This window comes from Panthera leo, chromosome B4 (assembly GCF_018350215.1).
Source record: "Panthera leo isolate Ple1 chromosome B4, P.leo_Ple1_pat1.1, whole genome shotgun sequence".
Taxonomy (NCBI): Eukaryota; Metazoa; Chordata; class Mammalia; order Carnivora; family Felidae; genus Panthera; species Panthera leo.
The window spans coordinates 31,408,862-31,430,934 of record NC_056685.1 but is presented as its reverse complement, the minus strand read 5'-3'; the positions used below and the strand labels follow the sequence as shown (position 1 = coordinate 31,430,934).

The 22,073-nt window shown below is 37.1% G+C and overlaps 1 protein-coding gene across 11 annotated transcripts in view; it reads left to right on the top strand.

Moving 5' to 3' along the window:
- The window catches only part of CUL2 (cullin 2), a 157,408-nt gene that overhangs the window by 61,593 nt on the left and 73,742 nt on the right, over positions 1-22,073 (top strand). For 9 of the 11 annotated variants that reach the window (XM_042945334.1, XM_042945343.1, XM_042945340.1 and 6 more), the window contains one exon: positions 14,110-14,250. In XM_042945334.1, coding sequence (XP_042801268.1) covers positions 14,132-14,250 — 119 coding nt within the window. In that variant the 5' untranslated portion in view covers positions 14,110-14,131. Of the gene's footprint in view, positions 1-9,710; positions 9,778-10,935; positions 11,810-14,109; positions 14,251-22,073 lie in introns of those variants that run through there. The other 2 variants (XM_042945333.1, XM_042945338.1) reach the window with 2 other exon arrangements.

Sequence of the window (22,073 nt, the reverse complement as noted above, 5' to 3'; positions counted from 1 at the left end):
AGAGAGGTAGTGAGCAAGAGAGAGGCAGAAGGAGAGAGAATCTTAGGCAGGCTCCATGCTCGGTGCCTGACACAAGGCTTGTATGTGACCGTGAGGTCATGACCTGAGCCCAAATCAGGAATCTGACACTTAACTGACTGAGCCACCCAGGCACTCCTGAGTTTTTGTTTTCGTTAAGTATGGATTTTTTAAAAATAAAATTTTTAAATGTTTTTTTATTTTTGAGAGAGAGAGAAACAGAGCATGAGCGGGGTAGGGGCAGAGAGAGAGGGAGACACAGAATCCGAAGCAGGCTCCAGGCTCCGAGCTGTCAGCACAGAGCCCGATGTGGGGCTTGAACCCATGGACCATGAGATCATGACCTGAGCCAAAGTTGGATGCTTAACTGACTGAGCCACCCAGGTGCCCCTACCCCTGAGTTTTTTGTTTTTATATTTTTATATTTTATTTTATATTTTAAATATTAAATATTAATTTATATATATTATATTTATTATATATTATATCTTTTATATTTTATATATTTATATTCATCTTTTAAGTATATGTCTTTCATCTTTAAAAAAATTTTTTTTAATGCTTTTATTTATTTTTGAGGGAGAGAGAGAGACAGAGCATGAATGGGGGAAGGGCAGAGAGAGAGGGAGACACAGAATCTGAAGCAGGTTCCAGGCTCTGAGCTGTCAGCACAGAGCCTGACACAGGGCTTGAACTCACGGACCTGGAGACCATGACCTCAGCTGAAGTCAGATGCTTAACTGACTGAACCACCCAGGCGCCCCTGTTTTTCTTCCATCTTGAGTTAAGTTTTGCATATAATGTAAGTAAGGACAGGGTATTTTGTACGGATTTTCTGTAGATGGCTTTATGTTGGCACTTAGAGATCTCCAAACTTTGACTAGAGCTTGGAAGTTAAAGTTTAGAGGGCTAAAAAAAGCAGTTATGAAGAAGATAATTGAGGATTATGGAAATTGGCATTATGATGAAAGGAATTGTATTTTTTCCTATCTGAAACCCATAAACATTAAAATGAACTGCTTATGAGAAAAGTAGAATGAAAGAAAGTCTTTAATTGATAGTTTGGGAATAAAGTATGAGAAAGAGTAAAGGCATAAAGATCTCAGCAGTGATACAGTTTTGGTCTTCATTAGATTCAAAAGCATGGATGGAAAATTTAAATTACAGAAAAGAGTAGAAAATAATACTACCTGAACTTAGCATTGTCCAGCAAACTTGAAATGTATTTATAAATATTGCCTTGTTATACTGTTTTTATGTTATTTAAAAAGATTTTTAATGTTTATTTTTGAGAGAGAGAGAGAGAGAGAATATTAGTGGGGGAGAGGCAGAGAACCAGGGAGATGCAGAATCTGAAGCAGGCTTCAGGCTCTGAGCTGTTAGCACAGAGCCTGATGCGGGTCTCGGACTCATGAACCACAAGAGCATGACCTGAGCCAAAGTCAGATGCTTAATCGACTCAGCCACCCAAGTGCCCCTATACTGTTTTTATGTTGTGCAGATGGAAAAAATGAAATAGTAACTAGTCTAGGATCACATTGCCATTGACAGAATAGTTTCTTGATTGACACCCTTTAATTTTTTTTTTTAGATGTTTGTTTATTTTTCAGAGAGGGAGAGAAACAGTGACAATGTCTCAAGCAGGCTCTGACATGGGACTCGATCTCACGAACCACGAGATCATGACCTGAGCCAAAATAAAAAATCGGCTGCTTAACTGACTGAGCCACCCAGGCACCCCCACACCCTTTCATTTTTGAGTCTAGTATTTTCCTTCCTTCCTTTCCTTCTTTCTTTCTCATGTTTTGTTTGTTTTTTAAAGTAAACTCTACTCTCAGTGTGGGGCTCAACCCACAAGAGTCAACCCTGAGATCAAGATCATATGCTCTACCAACTGAGCCACCCAGGAGCCCCTCTTTCTTATGTTTTGACATCTAGCAGAAACTTCCTCCACCACTCTGAGACATTTGACTTTTTAGGTGCTACTTGCCTTCTTGTAGAAGGCTTAACTATCATCCACCCACTTGCTCCGAGCCAACTGTAGTTTCTAATAATAGCCATTTTGGGTTATTCTGAGGAATTAGATAATGTATAAAATGTATACAGCATCGTTTCTGGAACATATGCAGTCAATAAAGGTTTGCTATTATTATTGTTATTAACAACCCTGTAGTTAGGTGTTACGATGGTGGTAAAGAATGGGCAAAGTACATCCTGCTTAGTGTCCCTCCTATGGGAAAATTGGTGTCATTATGGTGTCATTTATTTTTACAACTTGCTATGTTGGATTGTCTTTATTCTTTACCTTAAGGGACACTTAAGTGAAAGAATGGGATGGTAAGAGGTTGTGTTGTTCAAGCTGTGTTGGGGATTTTAAACAGGAGGTGGTGGTCAGCAAAGCTGATGTGTATCTGCCATAGCTGTATCACCTTTTCTTTCTTTTTTTGTTTTAAGTTTATTTATTTTCGAGGGGGGAGGGGCAGAGAGAGAGGAGAGAGACTCCCAAGCAGACTCTGCGCTTATAGCCCATCTCATGAACTGTGAGATCATGACCTAAGCCAAAATTAAGAGGTGGATGCTCAACTGACTGAGACACCCAAGCGCCCCTGTATCACTTTTTTCTTATTCTCCCATGTCTGTGTCTTCTATAGCTGTGCTAGAACTTAAGTGGGAATTAATATACAGGAGCTTGCAAGTACATTAATTTGTTTGGAAAAAAGGACCAGTTGAGAAATAGTGATAAATAAAGTTGGTAAGAATTGGAAGGTGAAGCAAGGACTCTGAATTTATTACAGCCAATAATAAACCAGTAGTAACTGTTCAGAATGTGATTCCCCTCCTCCATAAAAGTCATGTAACCCATAACAAACAAAAAACTTGGCTAAAGCAAATTACTATTAATCCTTGTATTTGTGAAAAAAATTTAAGTCCAATATTTTAAAATATATATGATTTATCTTTCAAAAGAATAGGATAACAAATACTGCAAGTCTTTGGGTAGTGTAAAGACAGGGTGATTAGGGTAATCCTTTTCAATGTTTGGGTAGGAGATCAGGCCTAGGAAAAATTGTGCTCTGGATGTTGCAATTATTTGTGAAAAGGCAATTATTGTGAAAAGGTAATGGCTTTGTCTAGTATGCATGCCAGTTTGAGCTTGCCTACCCATGAGGGAGTTAGATTCACATTCTGTAATTCATTTGAGATAGGTATATGAGAATGTTTTTGTTTTTTCTTTTAAGGCTGGTTGATGTCTTAAAGTCCTTGCCTAAATTATTAAGAAAAGAAAAGAGTGAGAAAGCAAGTAAAAAGGACATTAAACTTCATGCTGATAAGAGCGATGTGAAAACTTGAAAAAAAGTACAGTCTATACTGACTTGCAGGAGAATTTCAAGTTCATTGAGGAAAGAAGGGTCTTTAATTCTGGTCAGGTAGATTTAGTTTGGAAGCACTTGCCTTCTATAACTTATTTATTATAGCATAATCCCTTTCTCCCCACTGTCCTCCTCCTTTTTTTTTTTATTTGAGACTTACGGGTTTTCTTCCTGCAATCTACATTTTGCCAACCAAGATTGATGAGAGACTACTGTATTTCTCTTTATTATTTTTCCCCCACTTCCTCCTCCTTTTTTTTTTTTTTTTTTTTGAACATACAGAAATGACCGTTGTAGAGTACTTAGAGCTCTGTGGATCAAATCTTATTGCAACAAAAAGCATTGTACGGCATGTCTCCAAACAATAAAGATATCTCTTCGCTCTATCTAATGGCTCTCTCATTTGAATAGAGCAAGAAGAAATTGTTTAGATGAATCCTGGAGCTTATTTTTAAATGAAACAACAGTAGTGTTTTTAGTCAGTGTGTAGTAGAGGTAGCATTTCTTATGGAAATGGAAAATATTCCAAAGTTAATAATGCTCTGTATTAGGCTTTAAAGTATTTTCTTTCAATTTATATTAATTATAATTAGTTATATTCTAATTACATTAATTCAAATATAACCTGCTGTAAGCCCGCTAAATGTCATTTAAAAAACTAATTATGGGGACGCGAGGGTGTCTCAGTCTGTTAAGCTTTTGACTTCAGCTCAGGTCATGATCTCACTGTTAGTGGGTTCGAGCCCCTCATCGGGCTCTGTGCTGAGAGTTCAGAGCCTGTAACCTGCTTTGGGTTCTGTGTCTCCATCTCTCTGCCCCTCCCCCATTCTTGCTCTGTCTCTCTCTGTCTCTCTCTCAAAAATAAACATTAAAAACTTAAAAACAAATTATGGGAACGTCTGGGTGCCTCAGTTGGTTAAGAATCTGACTCTTGATCTGGACTCATGTCTTGATACGTTGTGAGTTCAAGCCCCACGTTGGGTTCTACACTGAGCATAAAGCTTACCGAAAAAAAATTATATGGTATATTGACTTACCTGAAATTAATTTAGGCCCCAGTATTATATCTTACTGGTAATTTTTGGAATAGTCAAATTTTTGCCTGTATTTCAATACTGAAATAAAAAGTCATTTGGTAGTTTTGTTTTTTACTAAAAAGAGAACCACAATATTAAGTGTTTAGCTATTTACATTATTGATGAATCCTACTTTTGGAAGTCAGCTGAAATGTGGCACACTAAAGCATTTATCAGTAGTTAAGCTACAGTCACCTTCATCAAGATGTTAAACATGGTTATACATTTTACTAAAATAGTTTATACTTCAAATAAAATATTTATCCAGTTATGTACCAACCTCAGTTCTATACTTAAAATTCAGTGTTTTGAGATTCTGTTAACTGCTTTACCTGCTGAAATGTAATTATCCAAATTAGATCTTTATATGAAAAATGTCTAAGTGAAGAACAATATTGATTCAAATTAAAATCCATCTGATCTTGGCAGTTATATCTTTTTTTAAATTTCTGTTATTATTAGTAAATTTGTTTTTATTTTTATTTTATTTTTTTTTAATTTTTTTTTTTAATGTTTATTTATTTTTGAGACAGAGAGAGACAGAGTGTGGACAGGGGAGGGGCAGAGAGAGAGGGAGACACAGAATCTGAAACAGGCTCCAGGCTCTGAGCTGTCAGCACAGAGCCTGACGTGGGGCTCGAACTCACAGACCGTGAGATCATGATCGGAGCTGAAGTCGGACGCTTAACCTACTGAGCCACCCAGGCGCCCCAGTAAATTTGTTTTTAAAACATTTTTAGGGATAGGAATTTTGTCAGGCTGTGTTACCACATCATAGTTTGGGCAGTAACATGTTCTTTTGGAGCTCTCTTTCAGCCTCAGAAACCTAAAACTTACTGGAAAGTTAAGATTCTCAGGAGAAAGGAAAGGCTAGTGACAGGTCACCTTTTAGTGTTCTGAGGAGTGAAGTATGTGTAGTAAGGAGAAAAACTTAAAATTTGAGATTTTAGAACAGTTCTGTCAGAAATCTAGATAGCCTATCTATGTGATTTTCCTGATTATTTCTTTATTCTCTTTATCTTAGGTTGCCTAGCTATTCTCTTAGAACTGGTAACTGATTAAAAAATTTTTGTTTTCAGAATATTAGTAAAATATTTACCAAATTTTCTGGGAAGGATGTTAGAGTATCAAATTAAGACAGCACAGAGTTTTATTTTTTGTTAAACAGTAAAATATTTGATACATACTAAAGACTTTAAGTTAGAGTCTTTGAAGAATTTTAAGCAGAGGGTATGAAATGATAAGATTTGCATTTTAGAAAGCTTACATTGGCCATGATATGTGGCATGTACCAAGGCATCAGAAAAAGATATAGGCAGGTCACTTAGGAATCTATGGCAGTAGCCAGGTAAGAGGTGGTGATTTGGATTAAGGTGTTATCAGTGGGAATGGGAAGAAGCAGATGAATTCAAGAGTGGTTAGAAGATAGAGTTGGAATAACTTATTGATTGGATTGATTTGTAAAGAACAGTAAGAGAGAAATCAAGAATGACTAATAAAATTTCTGGCTTGATCAATTCAGTGAATGAGGATGTCATTTACTGAGATGTGGAATATTGCAGAAGAATGGACATCTTGAGTTTGAGGGGTCAAGTTTACGGAAGTGTAATTTACACCTAGAAAAATTTACCCTAAAAAATTCTTTGAATTTTGATAATTTTGTATGGTCATGTAACTACCATCATAGTTAATATCACCCCAAAAGTTTCCTATTGCTCTTTTGTAGTCTTTACTGAGCCTTTGACATCAGTGATCTGATGTATGTCTCTCTATTTTTGCCTTTCCCAGAATGTCATGTAAAGTGAATCCTACAATAGGTAGTCTAATGAATCTCTTCTTTGGCTTAGCTAATGCTTTTGAGAATCCATCATCTGTTCTCATCCATATATCAGTAATTTGTTCCATTTTTTTGCTGAATAGTATACCACAGTGTGGATGTACCACATTTTGTTTTTTCTTTCACCAGTTGATGGGCATTTGGGGTTGTTTCCAGTTTGGGGCAGTTATGAATTAAAGTGCTCTAAAAATTTGTGTTTAGGTTTTTTTATAAATGTCTACCTTTATTTCTAATAGGAATGGGATTACTAGGTCAAATGAAAAGATGCATGTTTAAGAGAAGCTGCCTAGTGGTTATTTCATGTTAAATTTCCACTTGCACAAATGAGAGTTTCTGTTGCTCCACATCCTCATCAGCATTTGATTCTGTCAGGTTTTTTGACCCATTCCAATAGGTGTATAGTGGTATCTTGTTGAGGTTTTAATATGCAGTTTTCTAATGACTAATGATGTTGAATTTCTTTTATGTTCTCATTTGCCATCAGTATTTCTGAACTCTTTGGGTCTTTTCGCTATTTGTTAATTAGATTGTATGTGTTCTTATTAATTGAGTTTGAGAGTTCTTTACATAGACTTCTTTGAGAGTTCTGGATACTAGTCGTGCATGTGTGTGTGTGTGTGTGTATGTGTGTGTGTATCTGTCCTATGCCAGGTATGTCTTAAAATATTTGCTCCCAGGCTGCAGCTTTTCGTTTTCTTTTCATTCATTTTTTTTTTTCTGTTGAGGTATAATTGCCATATAACATTAGTTTCAGGTTTACAGCATAATGGTTCAATATTTGTATATGTTGCCAGATGATCACCACAGTATGTCTAGTTAACATCAGTTATCATACATAGTTATAAAACATTTTTTTCTTGTGGTGAAAACTTTTAAGATTTACTCTCTTAACAATTTTCAGATATGTAACATGGTATTATTAACTGTGGTCTTCATGTTGTACATCATATCCCCAGGACTTGTTTATTTTAATACTGGAAGTTTATACCTTTTGACCACCTTCACCCATTTTGCTCACCCTTCACTCCCCATGTTTGGCAGCCACCAGTCTGTTCTCTGTATATGTGAGTTTGTGTTATTGTTTTGTTCCATAATAATCTTAGCATTGTTTTTTCTATTTCTGTGGGGAAAAAATGCCATTGGAATTTTGATAGGGATTGCATCGACTTGGTAGATTGCATTAGATAGTATGGACATTTTAACATGGAGTGTCTTTAGCATGGAGTATCTTTTCATTTGTTTTCTTTAGTTTTTCCTTCAGTGTCTTATGGTTTTTAGTGTACAGGTCTTCCACCTCTGATTAAATTTACTCCGAAGTATTTTTTTTTTTTTTTTTTTTGGTGCAATTGTAAATGGGATTGTTTTCTTCATTTCTATTTCTGATAGTTATTAGTGTATAGAAATAAAACTTTTTTTTTTTTTTTTTTTTTTTTAAATTTTAAAGAGGGCACATGAGCTGGGAAGAGAGGGACAGAGGGAGAGAGAGAATCTTAATCAGGCTCCACGCTCAGTGCAGAGCACAGTGCGGGGCTCAATCTCACGGCCCTGGTATCAAGACTCGAGCTGAAATCAAGAGTTGACTGCTCAACTGACTGAGCCACCAGGTGCCCCAATGCAACAGATTTTTATACACTGATATTGTGTCCTACAACACTATATCGTTGATATGATTCAGGCTTTTTGTGTCCTAACTAGGAAGTCTTTACTTAATCCTTTGTTTACGTTTTAATGTAATGCACCTAAATTGCCCCCAAATTCTCCACCAGAGCTGCCAGCTTCTTTCTGTGTCCAAACATAGCACCCAATGAGAGGGTGTGGAGGGAAGGGTCCAGGCTAAATATGGCCCAGCAGCCAAATCTTTCCCTCTCCCTGTTTTTCATAAGTAAAGTTTTATTGGCGTACAAACATGCTCATTCATTTACTTGTTTTCTGTGGCTGCTTTTGTGCTGCAGTGGCAGAATTGAGTAGTTGTAACAGAGACTTAATGGCTCTCAAAGTCTACAATATTTACTTTCTACTTTTTTTACAAGAAAAGTTTGTTTGACACCTGAGATAGTCTATTAGTTCCTGCTTCTCCTTTTCTTGAGGATAACACTCCTGGAGCCCTTTATTCTTCTGTGTCTATCTGGACAGATTGTTTTTATTTTTTTATTAAAAAAATTTTTTTTAATGTTCATTTATTTTTGAGAGAGAGGGAAAGAGAGAGGGAGACACAGAATCCAAAGCAGGCTCCAGGCCTGAGCTGTCAGCACAGAGCCTGACATGGGGCTCAAATTCATGAACCATGACCTGAGCCAAAGTGGGAGGCTTAACCAACTGAGTCACCTAGGTGCCCCTGGGCAGATTGTTTTTAAAATCTGCATAGGTGCTATTCTGAAAAATTCCTGTTCCTTTCTCCTTTGTTAGATCCCTCTCTTTCTGGGATCCCAAGTCTTTTTTTTTGTTTGTTTCATTTCCTCCTGATAGAATATATTTTTTATTTTCCTACAAAAAGAGACTGGATGGGAAGTAAATTGATATCACTCTTGACAGAGAATCCTAGGTGGTTAGTTTATTTTCCCTGAGAATTTTGAAAACATTGCTTTATATTACTTTCCAGCTTCCAGCGTTGCTATCGATAAATCTAAAGACTTTCCAACTCAGGGTTTGTTGTAACCTGTTCTTCTTTTCTGAAAACTTTTGGAATCTTTTCTTCATCCCCAGTCTTTTAATATGTCAAAGAGAGGTGCCTCTTGTTTATTTTTAAAACTAAATATTCTGGGTATTGTGTTGATCTTTTTTAGATGGAAAACTCATGTTCTCCATTCTAGGATATTTTTTTCTCTGATGATTGCCTCTCATTCTGATTTTCTTAGATACATACTGATTGCATGTTGGACCACTTAGATTAATATCTTTTTTCTTTTTTAAGTATTCTTATTTCTTTTATGTGCTCCCCTACCCCATGTTTATGAAACTATTAATGCTGTTGAGGAGGAGGATTTTTACCTTTTTCCTTTGGAAAATTGCAAATATATACCAAAAAAATAGTAAAATAAACCCTCAGGTACTTGTCACTCATTCTCAACAATTATTAATTCATAAGCAAGCTATTAATTTTGAAGCATATCTCAGAATTTCATTACATTCATACATATTTTGGAATATGACCCTAATGGATAAGGACTTTCATTAAAACAAATTATCATTATAAAAACTATAAAAAATAATTTTTTAAGGTCATCAGATATCCCATCATTGTCTAAGTTTCCAGGGGTATCATAATTTAATGTAAAAGACCTCAAATCTGCACCCAAACAAAGTCATTCATACTGTGATTGATTAATGTGCTTTTTAGTCTTAGTTAAATTCCCCCTCCGTATATCTCTCCCTCTCTCTTTTTCTCTTCTCTCTTATCTGTGTGCATAGTTTATTGAAGAAATCTGATTATCCAGTAGTTTCCTACAGTCTGGATTTGCTGACTTGCAGGTTGAAGGTTAGTAATGCTTGAATATATAACGTACATAGCATAGAAGGCATTCTGAAGACTGCCTTTATGACGAACTTCATTCTCTTAGTATAATGGTTTTGAGGTTAATCCATTTTGTAACATCTATCAATACTTCTTTTTCTTGTATTGAGGAAGAATGATCCATTTTATATATATAATGTATTTTATCCATTTAAGTGTTGATAGATATTTGAGTTATGAATAATTATGAATTTCTGCCTTTATGAATAATGTTGCTGTGAACATATGTGTACAAGTTTTTGTGTGGCCATGTTTTCTTTTGGGTATATATGTAGGAGTCGAATTTCTGGATCATATAACTATAATTATGTAAATAATTTTTGTAATTATTTAATTTACTATTTTTTTTTAATTTTTTTTTAACGTTTATTTATTTTTGAGACAGAGAGAGACAGAGCATGAATGGGGAAGGGTCAGAGAGAGGGAGACACAGAATCTGAAACAGGCTCCAGGCTCTGAGCTGTCAGCACAGAGCCTGACGCGGGTCTCGAACTCACGGATCGCGAGATCATGACCTGAGCTGAAGTTGGCCGCTTAACCGACTGAGCCACCCAGGCGCCCCAAATTTACTATTGATAATACATATTAAGAAGTGGTTCTCTGAGAAAATCTAGTCTATAAGTTGTTTTCAAATGCAATGAAAAGTTTACAGATACTATAATTAATAGTGATGATGTTATTTGGAAATAAAATGACACATGAATTTTTTTTGTTTTTTTTTGTTTTTTTTTTTTTGTTTTTTTATTTGGAGCCTGTGATTTGTTTTTAGGGCTCATAATACTCCTGGGCCTTAGGCATGGTACCTATGTACTGCCTAAGTGTTGCAAATCCTAACATTGCATGAGTGGAACTCAGAAGAAAGCTAAAGTGGTAATGTGACACTTGAACTTTGTGGATACTCAGTGGGACATAATCTGAGTGGGGATGGAAATGGTCCTGGCAGGCTGTCAGGCATAGGACCTTGGTGTGGTCCCTAGTAGAGCACAGGGATGAAGAAGACTCTTACTTGTTTTTATGAGTTACCAGACAGCTTGGAAGATGTAGGAGAATAGTGCAGTGATTGTGGCCCTGTTTCTTTATTTGCTCTATAGTATTCTTACATAAGTTCTTAATGAATAAATTATCATGTAAGCAATTTAGATAAAAGAACTTAGATTTTTTTTTAGTTATGTGAACTTTCTATTGTACAAGCAGAGAATTTAGTAGACAGTTTTAGCATACTTTCAGCTATTGGTTCATGAATTTCTAGTATGTTTCACTAGGCTGGTGTGTTTTTCACCTTGACCTCTAAGTATGGATTATCACTGCACATGATCCCACTTTACCATAAATCTGTTGGCCTCAGAAGAGAAGTCAATGGCACTATGATTCATTTGAATCAAAACTTGAATGAAGCTAAAAGGCAATCTATGCAACCATTAAAATAATTTACAAGCAGTGGATAGTATATCCCATTTTTATAAGGGAAGAAAACTGTTATGAAGGGAACACTGACAACTTTTTGATATATAGTTGCAAAATAGGCCCTACCCTCAGGAAATACTCAGGTAATTACAGTTCAGGTTGGTTAATGCTCTAATAGAAATAAGCATAGAATTCTCATGTAATACGTAAGATAGGGCACCTAACCTAGTTTAAATGGGCCCAAGAAAGTTTTTTAAAGGCAGATATACTGAACCAAGGCTATATAGTGTCAGTAGGAGTTAGGTGAATGGGTAGGAGGGAGGAAGAAAAAGAATTTTAGGTATATAAAACAAAATGTAAAGGCTGGTTATATGAATCAGCCTGTTGTGTTCAGTGACCTCTAAGCAGAGAGAAATTACTGGATTGTGATGTTAAGGAAGGGAGTCCCATGAGAAGAGGAACCTGGAGAGAGGCTTTAGTCTAAGGTCAAATCATAGAATCATGTTGTCAATGAGCTTAAACTTAGTGCTATCTATAGTGGGAAATATCAAGCGGCTGTAAGTACAAGAGTGACGTCAACTTTTTGGTTTAGGTAGGTAATTTGTCTTTGAGTGTCAGTTCTGAGATTCTGACCTTGAAGGTCATGAATTTAAATTTTTTTTAATGTTTATTTTTGTGAGAGAGAGCACATGCGCATGTGCGTGCGCAAGTGGGGATGGGGCAGAGAGAGAGGGAGACACAGAATCTGAAGCAGGCTCCACATCTGAGCTGTCAGCACAGACCATGAAATCATGACCTGAGCCTAAGTCAGACGCCCAACTCAACTGAGCCATCCAGGTGCCCTGAAGGTCATGAATTTTATTTATTGACCACTGTATATACTCAGAGGCTAGAATGGTACCTGGCAAGTACTTAAGTATTCACCAAAGATGCTAGTTAGGCAGTATAGTTGCATATAGCAGTTAAGAGCATGGGATCCAACACAGGTCTGAATCCTCCTGATGCCACCATTAAGTAGTGCTGTGACCTTAAGTGGGTTTCTTAGCCTTAATCACCCTGACTCACTTTTCTTATCTGGAAAATGGAGGAAAGAGTTGGACCTACCTAATCAGATGATTCGGAGAATTGAATGAGTTTATGTAAAGCACTTGGAGTAGTGCTTGGCTCATAGTAAGTACCATATAAATATTAAGTTATTATTTATTTGGTGAATGAAATTTTAATACAAACTAGAGTTGGTAAGGCTCTGATCCCAGAGCATTTATAGGGTTACACAGGAATGGATGGATTTAAGAAATATTCAGGAACACAGTCGGATAGGATGTGGTAAATAAGAGTGGCAAGGAGTTAAGGTTAATTCCCTGATGTAAAGCTAGAGATTTAGGTTCTCCCCGCCCTCCCATTTCTCCCCTACCCCTTCCCAGCACACGCTCGCGAGCGCGCGTGCGCGCGCGCGTGCACACACACACACACACACACACACACACACACACACTCCCTCCCTCCCTCCCTCCCTCCCTCCCTCCCTCCCTCTCTCCCTCCCTCTCACTCTCACAGATTACTGCTTATCCATTCTGGTTAGTACCAGAAGTTTAAATAAAGCCCAGTGGTTAGTCTTTGGTATGTTGATTCAGTGTGACATATCCTCTTGAATTTTGTTTGGTTTCTTTCTGATTCCTTTTCTTTCTCTTCCTCGAAGTCTCTTGGACTCCTTGGATTCTTCTCAGAACAGACGTGTAAGAAGGGCTTAGGGCTATCTCCGGTTGTGTACCTACTTTCCTCCCCTTGTCTTCTCTTCCTTTTCTTTATGCTTCTTTCCCTCCTCCCCATTGATTTCCTACTCCCACAGTAGGAGATAAGAGAAAGGGTTTCCTCCTTAGTTGGCCCTTGCCTACAGACTAGCTTGGTGTTCACAGTTCCAGTCATAATGGAAAACTTTGGGGAGTGTGTTAAAACACATGTCAGAAAAGTATTCCCTTCAGCAATTAAATTTAACTTTAAAAGAGGTCTCTTTTAATTGTTTTTCTGATATGATATTGAGAAGTGTTTGGAATCTAGCACTTGAGCCAGCTAACCTTAGGATCCTTCTGTTATAGAAACCAGCTAACTTGTAGAGTATAGCTTGTCTGTTAGGCAAAAGGAATCTTTTAGCTTGCTGCTAGGCAGGTCAGGGTCACCTGAACCAGAGGTTCCATGCTAGAGCTGTGCTTTCATTAGGAGAATGGGACTGGATACTCCGAGAGTCTAAGATGGAGCCTCAGCTCTCTGCTGCGGCCCTGCTAGTCTTTGAAATCTATACATTTTTTAAAAAATCTTTAAGTTCATATAAATTTTGCGTTCTACTCTACAATTCATTTGTTTTGATAGAAATGTAAATTTCCTCCCCTAATCTTTTGCCTAAACTAGTGCTCTGGGAAAATAAACCCTTTTACTTTCTTGTGTCTTCTCATATTCCCCCACATACTACCTCGTTCCCCAGTTTAAGAAGCACATACGAGGATTTGGAGCCAAAACATTTTTATTAAGTGTCTCTTGCATATTTCTCATGATGAGTTTCTCATGAGGAGTTGGCATTTTGGCTAATACAGTCTAGCCTTTTTTTCTTCAACACATTAAGTGAGGCTTCTAAATCTTTGGAACAACATTCTTGGTCATAAACAGTTTGTAGTAAAAGCTTTCCATTTCCCAGAGTTTGTAATGAATGTAAATATTCTATGTAATTCCTCATCTGGGCAGTCATGAAAAGATAGTAGCCAGTGTTTATTGTCTTTTTACTATGTGCTAGGTTCTCCTCTCTTTTGTCTATCATGCTCTTGAATTATGCGATGCTTTGAAAACAATTAACTTGTCTGTAGAATTCATGCTAACATTACTATTGTTTTTAATTAACAGATTTCAACACTAAACTTGCACAATGTCTTTGAAACCAAGAGTAGTAGATTTTGATGAGACATGGAACAAACTTTTAACGACAATCAAAGCTGTTGTCATGTTGGAATACGTTGAAAGAGCAACATGGAACGATCGCTTCTCGTATCCTTTAGTGGCATTGATAAATGTTCTTGTATTGATAGTGATATTGTATCAATAAATGTATCAGTGAACGTTGATAAATGTCCTAAAATTGACAAACTTGTTGAAAAGTGAGAATAGGTTTATGCTTTTGTGATTACTTTCAAATGTATTGTTTACATTTCTAAGTTCATCACCTGTATGAGGCAGTCAGCAATCTGATAACATTTCATGTAACAAATACTTATTGAGCACTTATGTATATGGCAGGTATGCTTGAGACTTTGGGAACACAGTTGTAAAACACAAACCACTTTCCCTTCACTCTACTAGGGGAAACAGACAATAAACAGGTATTAAAATAATCTAATGCCAGTGCTTCTACTAACAGGTAGTAATAAATGTTGTGGAGAAAAATCAAGCAGGGTAAGGCCATGGAGAGTGATTAGAGTATGGCAGCTCTTTTAGATGGGATAGTCTTGGAAGGCCTCTCTGAGGATGGTGATATTTGAACTAGACTAAAGTGAGGGAGCAAGTCATACAGATACCTGAGAGAAGAGTGTTCTAGGTAGTGAATGGCAAGTTTAATGACTTGACAGTTAGAAATATGTTTCTTAATTGGTTTGTTTACATTTATGAATTAGCAGTTTTATATGAAAATACAAATTTGTGGTTTCCCTAGAACAATCTGAACCCTGATGTCCTGCATTCCTACATGACAGCTATCTTTTTTCTTTTTTAAAATATATACATAATATATATTACTTACAAATATATATAAAATTACTATTCTACCCCAGCACTTGGGGTATAAACTCTGGCACCAAGAAAAAACTCTAAAATATTAAAATACTGCAGCTTCTTGGTATTTGGAAAGTTAAAGGGGTCTCTAGGAACCCTTGGCATCTGGGTATCTGGGGCAAAGCTATGGATGGCAGTCTCACCAACTGTACGCAGTGTCTTCCAGGGCCCAAGGCTGGGTGAGCATGGGGGCAACATATGTACTTTGGAACATATTTACTGTCAGACTCCTGAACTGCTTCAGTCTTTTACCGTAGGAAACCCCACACATGTCATGTCTCAGGGTAAAGAAAAGGGATCGGGTTGAGATCTGGTTGTCTCTGGGTCCAAATGGCATGGCAGTAACCCAGGGCCCTGAAGGAGGCCTTGACGACTGGGTGGATACTGTAAAAACCAGATTCTTTCCCAGAAAGGGAAATTGAAATGTGAAGGTATTAACCAGAATGTGTGTGGAGGTTCAGAGTTCTCTCAAACTCTATGCTGCCCTCTCTAGCCGTCTTCTGGGTCTAAGGGGTGGCTACCCTCTCTATGTAGGCATACATTCTTTAGAAAAGCTTGGATTTTATAACAGTGATTCAACTTGTTCTCAATGCCTAACTCAGTTTTTATATTAAGCTGAATATTGATACAAGAACAGCGAAGTTCTTTTAGACCAGTAGCAAACCATTTCTTTCATTACAGTTGTAGTCGTTAGTAAGAAACATTTGTTAGGCTACCTATGTTCTAGGCACTAAGATAAATAAAATGATGGTAATGTTCCTGGGAGCTTTCATAGTTTGCAAAGATGTTTTTATATTACTTGGTACCTCAACACTGTCAGATTGTGGGGCGGATATAATTATTGTCTTTATGTAACAGATGAGGAAATTGATATTCAGAGATTAAAGGACTTGCCCAGACTCATGCAGGTAGTAACTGAATGAGCACAGACTTGAATATGAGATTTTCAGCATCTAATTCCTATGCTTGCCAGTGTATCTAGAGGATAATTGATATAGATTCTGCCTTTGAAGAACTTATTATTGAATTAATTTTTTCGTAGAACATCATGGATTGGTTTTGGGTAGGAATCTTTTTTTTTTCTTTTTTGCGTAGGATCTTAATAAAATGGACCAAGTGTTAAAGGCCACTTGGGTGTTAATGAGATTTCATTAGATGAGTACATAGGTAGTTTTAGGGCTGTTTCAACTAAAATAATGAACAGAGAAAGGAGTTGGTCTTAGAAATACCCAACTTCTCTGGAAAGTGCCCGTCCAGTCATTATTATTTCTAAGATGTTTATTGTGTGATTCATCCAGTTATTCTTGACCTGTGTGTGAATTTTCTTCTCCTCCCTTTACAGAAAGCTGCAGAAATGGTAAAGTTAAGAATGGAATTTCTTACTTTAAATTTTATTTTGGAAAATAAAAGACTGTGTTACTAATTGTTTTGAAGTAAAATTCTCACCTTTTCCCTATTATTTTTGCTTAAGAATATGAGGTGACTTCTGACCCTCAGATTTCTTAGGTATAAATTTTAGAGGCTATAAAACTTTAATCTTTTGAAAATGGAAAGCCTCCCCCAAATTGTGTATCACTATGTGTGATAGTACGTGATTTAAAAAAAAAATTTTTTTAATGTTTATTTTTTTGAGAGAGAGAGAGAGGGAGAGAAAATGAGTGGGGGAGGGGCAGAGAGAGGGAGACACAGAATCTGAAGCAGTTGACCCTTGAAGAGCACAAGTTTGGACTCTGTATCCACTTATAAATTTCTTTTTTTAAATAAATACAGTATAGTATTGTAAATGTATTTTCTCTTCTTGGCAATTTTAATAAGATTGTTTTTAGCTTACTTTATGTAAGAATACAGTATCTAATACATATAAAATACAGTATATGTGTTAACCAACTGTTTATGTTTCACTTGAGGCAAAGTCAACAGTAGGGTATTAGCTTAGTTTTGGGGAAATGAAAATTTATACGTGTTTTTTTTTCTGAGGAGCTTGGCGGGCCTCACTCGCATGTTGTTCAAGGGTTAACTGGTACATGTGTTAAAAAATTCCTAAGATGTACACGTGGGATTGAACAGATAATTATAAAGCAAACACCCGCATAATAACTGCACAGGTTAAGAACTAGAACACTGCCAGAATCCAATTCTCCCCCCTACTTACAGGTCTGTCTCAGTTCACGATTCCACTCCTTTACCTTGGAAGTAACTACTATTCTGAGTTTTGCAACTGTTGTTTCCTTGTTGTTGTTGTTTGTTAATAGTATAACTGCTTATATATACAGCCCTAACAATTATTGGTTATTTCTGTGTTTGGAACTTTATATATATAAATGGAATCATACTGTGGTACATTTTTTTTGTGTGTCGTAATTTTTTCTTTCAACATGTATATGTATGCAGTTAATTTGTTACCAGTGATATTGTGAAATATGCATTACTAGCCCCATTTTACAGTTGAGAATGTTGTGGCTTACTGATGTGATAAGATGCTTTACTGATACTGTAGGATAGAATGCGGAGGTAAAATGCTCAAGTCCCCTTATACTCTTTTTTAAAAAATTTTTTTAATATTCATTTTTGAGAGAGAGAGCGCACAACCAGGGAAAGGCAGAGAGAGAGGGAGACACAGAATCTGGAGCAGGCTCTAGGCTCTGAGCTGTCATCACAGAGCCTGATGTGGGGCTCAAACTCACGAACCATGAGATCATGACCTGAGCCGAAGTTCGATGCTTAACTGACTGAGCCAATCAAGCGCCCCCTCTAATATATATTCTGTCAGGCATGTTTTCCAACACAGACCAGGTTTGACTACATTGAAAAATATTGAAGTAGGTCGTCTCCATCCTTGACGATCCTGACAAAAATTTTAGGAGAACTTCTTACTAACCTTGGCACTTAGTAGCCCATCATTCTTAGATTGTACAGATTGGAAAAGGTTTTATCTGTAGTTGTCTCTGCTTGAAGCATCAGTAACATTTTCACTCTATTCCAAATTAAATCAGACTAATTCAGTTATTGTGAATCAATAATTCAGTTATTGTGATTCTGTAGTTACACTTAAAATTTTTCCATTTAACCAATAATTTTATATCCATGCTTGCTAGTAGATGATTTCATAGATACTGCATCTTTTACATGTTGTGTGTTTTTTCTTCCTCTTCAGAAATTTCAATAAAAGAAGATCTTTATCTTTTATTGCCGCTACTGTTTTGGTCATTGTACCATTTTCAATTTTCAGATCATCTTTACCTTTTTTTAAAAAAAAAACTAAACCAGCATTGTTTAAAGTTTGTTTCCTATTATATGTAATATAAATAACTTAAAAGCACATCTTTACAAATCTGCAAGCTATATCTTCATAATGAGAACCCATTGTACTTCTCTTCCTTGGGCTTGGTTTTCTTTTTTTCTTTTCTTTTTTTAAAATATAATTTATTGTCAAGTTGGCTAACAGAGTGTATACAGTGTGCTTTTGGGTTTGGGGGTAGATTCCCATGATTCATCGCTTACATGCAACACCCAGTGCTCATCCCAGCAAGTGTCCTCCTCAGTGCCCATCACCTGTTTTCCCCTCTCCCTCACTCCCTGCCCCCCCATCAACCCTCAGTTTGTTCTCTGTATTTAAGAGTCACTTATGGTTTGCCTCCCTCCCTCTCTGTAACTATTTTTTTCACCAGGGTTTGGTTTTCTGTCTTCACTTTTTTCCCTTTTTCTTCTTTCTTTTTAATTTTTTTTTTTATGTTTGTTTATTTTGAGAGAGAGACTGAGTGAACAGGGGCAGAGAGAGTGGGAGAGAAAATTCCCAAGCAGGCTCCATGCAAGTAGCTGGGCTCGAACCCATGAACTGTGAGATCATGACCTGAACCGAAACCAAGAGTAGGATGCATAACCAACTAAGCCACCCAGGTGTTTTGCCATTTAATTTTTTTTTAATTTTTTTTTTAACGTTTTTTTTATTTATTTTTGAGACAGAGAGAGACAGAGCATGAATGGGGAAGGGGCAGAGAGAGAGGGAGACACAGAATCAGAAGCAGGCTCCAGACTCTGAGCCGTCAGCCCAGAGCCTGACGCGGGGCTCGAACTCACGGACCGCGAGATCGTGACCTGAGCTGAAGTCGGACGCTTAACCGACTGAGCCACCCAGGCGCCCCTAATTTTTTTTTTAAAGATTTTATTTTTAAGTAATCCCCAAGATCAAGAGTTGCATGGTCCACCGAATGAGCTAGCCAGGTGCCCCTCTTTTTCTTGTCTCTCATGAGAGTCACCTGCAGTGGCCCTCAGCAGGACCAGGACACACAGGATGAGGGCCGTGGGGTGGGGGAAGTGGAGGCAAGAGCCCAGACAGAAAAAGACAAGACAGGGATAGTGATAGTTGAGGGGAAGGAGAGGCAGAGTAAAGGAAGGTGGATTTTGCAGCCCAGTGTCAAGACCCCAAAAGTAATAATACAGTGTTCCTTCTTTCTTAGAAAATGGTTGATGGTGTGTGTCTTGCTGCTTTGGATGATCTTTACTTTCATTCCCATTGTAGAACTCATTGTTTTTGACCCACGGCACAACAGAATTAATAGTGTTAAAATTCAAAATTAAACCCAAGCATAGGAAGCACCTTTTAATAGAGAAAATGAACTAAAATAGTTTTGCTGCTGGTCAGCACTGTCTTTTGGTTGTAGCAGCGTTCAGAACTTTTCCTCTGGAACAGTTGTGTGCTTTTTTTTTTTTAAAAAAAATTAATGTTTATTTATTTGAGAGAGAGTATGCGCATGCATATGCACACATTTGAACTGGGGAGGGGCTGAGAGAGAGGGAGAGAGAATCCCAGGCAGGCTGCATGCTCAGTGCAGAGACCTTCCCAGGGCTTGATCTCACCTGTGAAATCACGACCTGAGGCAGTATCAAGAGTCAGAAGCCGACTGACTCTTGATTTTGGTTCAGGTTGGAATCTTGCAGTTGGTGGGTTCAAGCCCCAAGTCCGGCTCTGCACTGACAGCATGGAGCCTGCTTGGGATTCTCTGTCTCCCTGTCTATCTCTGCCCTTCCCCACTCTTGTTCTCTCTCTCTCTCTCTCTCTCTGTCTCTCTCTCTCTCAATCTTTCTCTCTCTCTCAAAGATTAAAAAAAAAAAAAAAGGAGTCAGATACTTAACTGACTGAGTCACCCAGGCACCCCTACAGTTTTGTTTTTTGACGGTGTGAATTTATAAGTGGAAAGTTCATAATAGAGGGATTTTTATATCCTGGATTACTAAGGAGTAACTTGAGGAAAAGAACTTTGGAAAAGACAATGTTTAAATCTGACCTCCAGTTATTTCCCATTTTTTTGTCTTTTAAAAGTGCCTTGTCTATAACCAAATCACAATTGAGTGGTAGAGAGTTGGGTGCTCTTCCTAAGGCCTAACCATTTTCAGGGTGGTTAGATATTTCAGTAGGTTAGAGAAAAATAACATTTAGGAATATATTTTAGACAGTTAAGTGACATGATACAGTGGTTAACTGAGACCCCAAACTATGATGAGATAACCAATTAAAAGATTTATCAAGGTGGACGCCATTAAAAAGAAATACAAGAGTAGGGATTACCTGGGTGGCTCAGTCAGTTAAGCATCCAACTTCAGCTCAGGTTGTGATCTTGTGGTTTGTGGGTTTGAGCCCCACGTTGGGCTCTGTGGTGACAGCTTGGAGCCCGGAGCCTGCTTCAGATTCTGTGTCTCCCTCTCTCTGCCCCTCCTTCACTCAAGCTGTCTTTCTCTCTTAAAAATAAATAAACATTTAAAAATTAAAAAAAAGTACAAACCCAAAAAGCACAGAGATACCATTAAAAAAAAAAAAAAAGAAAAATGCAAAAGTACATTCTCACTGAAGATGTCAAACAGTATATAAGTCCTGTATATGGGTTGAAATAGTTTCCATGTATTTCCTGCCCTGCACAGATCCTTTTACCCTAAGTGGAAAGTCCTTTTAATCAATTTTGTTTACATGTACATGTGGTGGATAAATTGAGATACTAATTTTGGTGATAGAAACCATTTGGGCACATAATTAGCATATCATGCTGAAATTAAGGTATTGAATCATGTTAATTTTTCAGTATCAAGTAAGTTGTGTATTCTAGAATTAAGTGTATATATGGCTTCAGGAAGAAGAGAGCAAATATGGATGAAATTTCTTGAAGTAGGTATTCAGAACTTAAAAGATCTTAAATATACCATATCTCTGCTAAAAGAATTGTTGATCTGGATCCTGGCTAAATTTAGTCTTTTTTAAAAAATTAAATTTAAATTTAAGTGTAGTATACACTGACTCATTAATGCACAGGTGAATTTTCATAACATAAACATACCCATGGACCCAATAAATAGAACACTCCTAGCATCCCAGAGCACCCTTTCTTACCCCCTCAGTCAGTAGAAGTAACCACTCTCCTCACTTTTTTTTTTTTAATTTTTTTTTTTTTTTTTACATTTATTTATTTTTGAGAGACCTAGAGAGAGACAGAGCACAAGTTGGGGAGGGGCAGAGAGAGGGAGGCACAGAACCCAAAGCAGGCTCCAGGCTCCAGGCTCCAGGCTCCAGGCTCCAGGCTCCAAGCTGTCAGCCCAAAGCCCCATGTGGGGCTCAAACCCACAAACCATGAGATCATGACCTGAGCTGAAGTCGGACACTTAACTGACTGAGCTGCCCAGGCGCCCCTCTCCTCACTTCTAATACGTTTAATTCTGACAACACTTTTATATCTGATTTTACTAGGGTAAGATTGAGATAACTAATTGAGACTGAATATAAATCTCTATGGTAAAAAACCACAAAACTATTAGAGATTTAAATTATGTAGTGAACTAGGACTTCTTTTTTTCCCCACGGAATTTATAACAAACCTAGAGGGGCTCCAAGCTGGATCCAGGAGCTCATCTAATACATTATTTTAGGGCAGCTTTCTTCTGTATTTATACCTTTCTTCTTCTTCTCTCCCCACACTACTATCAATTTTCTGTAAAATTTCTAAATTTTTACAAATTTAGGTATAAATTTTATATTTATATAGAAATAAATTTATATA